General features: G+C 37.5%; 1 protein-coding gene across 4 annotated transcripts in view; it reads right to left on the bottom strand.

Annotated features, from left to right (window-relative positions):
- Positions 1-677: 677 nt before the first annotated feature.
- Positions 678-6,000, bottom strand: part of Ppa2 (inorganic pyrophosphatase 2) — a 103,570-nt gene continuing 98,247 nt past the window's right edge. For 2 of the 4 annotated variants that reach the window (XM_058583795.1, XM_058583798.1), the window contains one exon: positions 747-962. In XM_058583795.1, coding sequence (XP_058439778.1) covers positions 762-962 — 201 coding nt within the window. In that variant the 3' untranslated portion in view covers positions 747-761. Of the gene's footprint in view, positions 963-6,000 lie in introns of all 4 variants that reach the window. The other 2 variants (XM_058583796.1, XM_058583793.1) reach the window with 2 other exon arrangements.

Raw genomic sequence — 6,000 nt, 5'->3', positions numbered from 1 at the left:
GAAGTAATCTGACAGAAGATTTTGAGAGCTGGGAATCACCAAGGTGACATTTTCTATACTGGTAGCCATATGGGTCAGTAGGGGACGTGCAGTCTAACTTGAAATTAGTGTTTTCTCTGGTCAAAGTTATACATGTCTCTACTCTCACATTGTCTTCCCAAATGTCTTATGGAAAAAAAATCTTGTGTTGTAGTTTCTCCTTTCTGACCACAGGTAAAATTCAGAGGGACTTAGGGTCTTTCTGGCACTATTAGGGAATACCTTTCTGTTCTTCTCATTTGGATCATCAGGCTTGTAGAAGATTTATGTGCTTCTTTTGACAATGATTTAGGTCAAGAGAAATGTAAATCTGGGTAATAAAAACTTACAATATATTCTTAAAACACCTATGCATATATTTTTTGACACACATCAATTCATTTCCTTATCAAATACAAATACATTTTCTTATGAAAATCAAATACAGATACATGGAACCACACAGTTTAAAAAAAAAAAAGGTAAGTAAAAAGAGGTAACTTATGCTCCCTAACATGCTCAAACTTACTCTTTTTTTTTCAACTTTTTTTAAGATGTTGATGAACCTTTATTTATATACGGTGCTGAGAATTGAACCCAATGCCTCACACATGCTAGGCAAGTGCTCTACCACTGAGCCACAACCCAGCCCCTATCCACTCTTATTTTAAGGGAAAACCCAGTGTTTAAAAAGCTATGCAATTCGTTACTTTGTTATTCAGTTTCTAAAAGCAACAATGTATTCAGTTCACCTGGTCTGAATATTTCTTGATTCTCCAAAAAATCTGTTTCTGATGAGCGTGATCCTTTTGGGCCATACTACGTTCTGCTCTGAGCCTCTCCCTTCCTGAAAGGTCTCCATTCCATCTTCCTGAAGCAGCCTGAAGAAGCCTCTTCTCCTGCCTTTTCTCATGGCCACCGTGAATTGTTTCTTGGCTTTGCAGCTAATATCAAGTGAAAAATGGCCACAATGATGTCAGTCTCAGCTGTTTTCTGTGCTGCTTCTGAGCTCAAGACTAAGTGAATGACTCAGCCAGAATTAGTAACCTTACCATGAAAAGATCAGACTATTTTGAACCATAACCAACATAGATTTAATTCAGTCAACTCATTTATCCAACAGACACAAATTAAATATGGACATGCTCAACCTGTGTGCTAGGCAAAGATGATTTTATGAAGGAGGGAACACTGTTTGCAAAGTTGACAGTCAAAGATACTAGTGACTCCTCCAAAGCTAAACTCACTGGGATTCCTTGGACCTCACTCAACCACGCAAGCACTTGATGTGGCTGTCCTATTATCCCTCCATTCCAGCCCTGGATTCCCTGACACCCACAATTCCAAGTTGGTGGTGTTCTCTTTTTTCTCTTACTGTATACTCCCTTCACAGTATCTGCTTCCCCCAAATGCCTCAGAAGTCTTTGCAACACCTACAGTTGTCTCCTACGTGCGACTTCTTGACTGTACTCAGGAGTTGCAAGTAATAGAAACCTAACATGAACTAGAATAAATTTTAAAGGATCCCAGGCAAGAATGAAGCTGAGCCTTAGGAACCCCTCAGATCAAGGACTCAGAACATCTAGAATTCTTAAGTTTTTTTTTTCTTCCCTTGTGTGTATATTTTATTTTCCTCCATGCAACTATCTTTAGTTTATATCTATTTTGTTCTAGGGAGCAGGAAGGCTGGGCTGAAATGTCTTGGTCTGAATTCCAGATTTCTAAAAGAGGATATCGGTTAGCTCAGCTTAGGCTTAGGTCTTGAATAAATCCATTTTGCCTGATGGAATAATCAAGGGAAGCAGGCGGAGTCTTACCTTGGACCAATCAACTACAACTAAATGATCACAAGACAATGGTATCTGTCATGGTTTTAGAAATTAAATGTCCCCCCAAAGTTCTTGTGTTAATGCAGGAGGTGAAATGATCTGTTGTGAGAGCCGTGATCTAATCATTTCATCCTAGTGTGAATGGACTCACTGGGAGATAACTGTAGCTCAGTGGGGCATGGCTAAGGAGATAGGTCCCTGGGACTATGTCCTGGAAGGGTGCATCTTTCCTGTGGCCTCTTTCTCTCTCCCTCTCTGGCTGCCATGAGCAAAGTAGCACTCCTCTACCATGCCCTTTCGTCATGATGTTCTGTCCTACGTTCTGACCACAGCAATGGAGCTAACCATCTATGGACTGAAATCTCGGGATCATGAGCCAAAATGAATTTTTCTTCCTTTAAGTTGTTCTTGTTGCTATCATTCTCTCATCCTTGGCCAAAAATTGAACCATCCCATTTCATCTCTTTCTCTTTCTTTGGTATATAGCCATCAATTTGTAATAGTTAATATTTAATGAATATTTACTGTATGCCATTAAATGGTATTTATGCTATCTCATTTGATTTTCAAAACAAACCTCTGAGGGAGATACTATTGGTAAAGCCACTTTACAAAGGAAACTAAGCTCAAAAAATTAAGTCATTTACTCCAGCTCACACAAATGCTAAATAGACACTAGAATGCAAATAGAAGTCTGTTCAACTTCAGATCCAAAGCTTTAGCAATCATACCATGCTTTCTCATTGCTTCTTGAACATTTACCTAATAGTCTTGATATCTCAGTCAATACAAATCCTTCCCCCATAACCATGTACACCCACTCAAACAGCCCAGGCACTGTCATTCCCTGACAGCCACTGAGATTTCTGATACTTCAATGATAATCTGCAGTCAAGTGTGAGAAACCCAAATTTTTTCAGGAGTTCCAGTGCTATGTTCCTTGATGGTGTTCTACTACAATCTCTAATAGTTTTTTCACTGGTTTAACTGCTTTTAAAATAATTTATTAGCTTCTTCTGTTTTCCAAGTCATTCATTCTTCTGTATTTTCTATATTTTTCACAACTCACCAGATACTTACAAAAATCTCAAAACATAAAATACTTCAGATGAATACAACTACTTATTGAATGCTTATGCTTGGTGTGACTACTTATCATTGGCCAAGATTTTAGATACACTGAGACTATTCCTAGGAAAAACTCTCCCATAATATGCCTCAATTTTGACTCTAGTGAACACAATTCCTTTGCCAGGGAACATTCCCCCTTGAAATGTCACAATCTTCTATTGGCCCTTGTTGAATTTCTACTGGTTATGTTTATAGTGATAGTAGGGGGACTTTAAAATGGCAATCAATGATCCTTGGCTCCTCTATTCACTCCTTTGTGGAATCTCTTTCTTCATATGTAGTCTGAACCTAGCAACTTTCTTCTACCCAATAGAATACAGCAAAGGTGATATGACATCACATTCATAATTAGGATTATGATGAAGGATTATGAAGTCTCTTGCTGGGAGACTATTTTGTTCTTATCTTGTACACTTTGATGAAGCATGGTGACTTATTGGAGACACCTGTGTGGCAAGGAAATGAGAAAGTAACAAAATCCTCCTAACCACCATGTAAGCTTGGAAGCAAATCATCTCCAGTCAAATCTTGAGACAGTCCAAAAGCGTAAGACTCAGTTAAGCTCTGCCTGGATTTCTGATCACAGAAACTGTGGATAATGTGTATTGTATTGTGACAAAATTTTGTGATAATCTGCTATTCAAAAATAGTTTAATAAAGTAACAGAATTTTTTTTTTTTTTTTAGAATTTTTTAATGTTTATTTATTTATTTTAGTTTTCGGCAGACACAACATCTTTGGTTGTATGTAGTGCTGACGATCGAACCCTGGCCGCTCGCATGCCAGGCGAGAGCGCTACCGCTTGAGCCACATCCCCAGCCCCAAGTAACAGAATTTATAAATTTATTTTTTATTAGTTCTGATCAGTTATACATGACAGCAGAAAGCCTTTTAGTTCATTGTACTTTTTATTACTCTGGCTGTACACAATGTGGAGAGACAACACATGTGCAGTCATACATGTACCTAGGGTAATGGGGCTCATCTCATTCCACCATCTTTCCTACTCCCATCCTCCAACCCTTTCCCTTCCTCCCCTTGGCCCAATCAAAATTCTTCCATTCTCCCCACCCCCCCTCCCCCATTATGGATCAGCATCCACTTATCAGAGAAAACATTCAGCCTTTGGTTTTTTGGGATTGGCTTACTTTGCTGAGCTTGATATTCTCCAACTCCATCCATTTACCTGCAAATGTCATAATTTTATTCTCTTTTAATGCTGAATAATATTCCATTCATCTGTTGGAGGGCATCTAGGTTGGTTCCACAGTTTAGCTATTGTGAATTGTGCAGCTATAAACATTGAAGTGGCTGCTTCACTGTAGTATGCTGTTTTTAACGTCCTTTGGGTATAGAACGAGGAGAGGGATAGCTGTGTCAAATGGTGGTTCCACTCCAAGTTTTCAAAGGAATCTCCATACTGCTTTCCAGATTGGCTGCACCAATTTGCAGTCCCCCCAGCAATGTATGAGTGTGCCTTTTCCGCCACATCCTCACCAACACTTATTGTTATTTGTATTTTTGATAACAGCCATTCTGATTGGAATGAGTTAAAAATCTTAGAGTTGTTTGATTTGCATTTCTCTAATTACTAGAGACATTGAAATTTTTTTCCATATATTTATTGATTGATTGTGTATCTTCTTCTGAGAAGTGTCTGTTCCACTCCTTAGCCCATTTATTGATTGGATTATTTGAGGCATTACAATACCAGACCTTAAACTATACTACAAAGCCATAGTAACAAAAACAGCATGGTATTGGCACCAAAATAGACATGTAGACCAATAGTACAGAATAGAAGACACAGAGACTAATCCACATAAATATTAGACAAAAACACCAAAACATACATTGGAGAAAAGCTAGCCTTTTCAACAAATGGTTCTGGGAAAACTGGAAATCCATATGCAGAAAAATGAAATTAAACCTCTCTCTCCATGTATAAAACTCAACTCAAGGACCTATGAATTAGTGGATCAAGGACCTATGAATTAGTCCAGAGGAAAAAGTAGGCCCAAATCTTCATCACACTGGATCAGGCCTTGACTTCCTTAACAAGATCCTAAAGTGCAAGAAATAAAATTAAGAATCAATAAATGAGATGGATTCAAACTAAAAAGCTTCTTCTCAGCAAAAGAAACAATCAATGTGGTGAAGAGGGAGCCTACATTTTGGGAGAAAATTTTTGCTAATGCATGTCAGATAGAACACTAATTTCCAGGATATATAAAGTAACAAATTTTTAAAAATCACACAAATATAATCACGTATTTGACTATTTGGGGGCAAATTATTTTAACAATGGTTTACCTCTTATATGAATCAGTCAATAAGCTATTCTTGTTCATCCTGAGTGTTAGGAAGATGAGACAAATGCAAACCTGAGGCTATTCTTCCTCAAACACTCCAATGTTTGGGAATAAGCAGCAAGTACAATCCCAACATAATTATGGAACAGTTCAGTTTAAAGGGTCATTTCATCATCATTAATTCATGTGAGATTTTCAATGTAATTTCTTGCTAAGGTCACACAACTGACATTCTTAAGACCACTAATTTCTTAATGTATTCTTTCTCGCCTAAATGCCACGATCTAAAAATTTTAAATTCAAAACTTAAAAATATATCATATTTCTTTAGAGGATTAATGAGAACAGAGTAAGGGGAAATTCTCTTTATGAGCTGAAATGATTGCAGAATTAATCCCAAAGAGAATGCAAATAAGACTGTCAAATAGGGCTGTGGCTGTAGCTCAGTGGCAGAGCACTTGCCTAGCATGTGTGAGGCATTGGCTTCTATCCTCAGCACCACATAAAAATAAACAAATAAAATAAAGGCATACTTTCCATCTGTAACTACAAAAAAATTTAAAAGGACTGTCGAATAACCTGTTATCTGTTGTATCAAAGATATTAAAATTATTGACACCTTCTTATGATGCTATGACAACTTTGGTTTTAATAACAATGTTCTCTATGGTGATAAAGAACAAAGGGTCACTCACTACCTGATGATGATG

The sequence above is a fragment of the Marmota monax genome, unplaced genomic scaffold (genome assembly GCF_021218885.2).
Source record: "Marmota monax isolate L192 unplaced genomic scaffold, Marmota_monax_Labrador192_F-V1.1 WCK01_AAM20220418_F8-fsc00002, whole genome shotgun sequence".
NCBI lineage: Eukaryota > Metazoa > Chordata > Mammalia > Rodentia > Sciuridae > Marmota > Marmota monax.
Note: the sequence above shows the minus strand (reverse complement) of the source record. Positions and strands in the feature narration are given on the sequence as shown.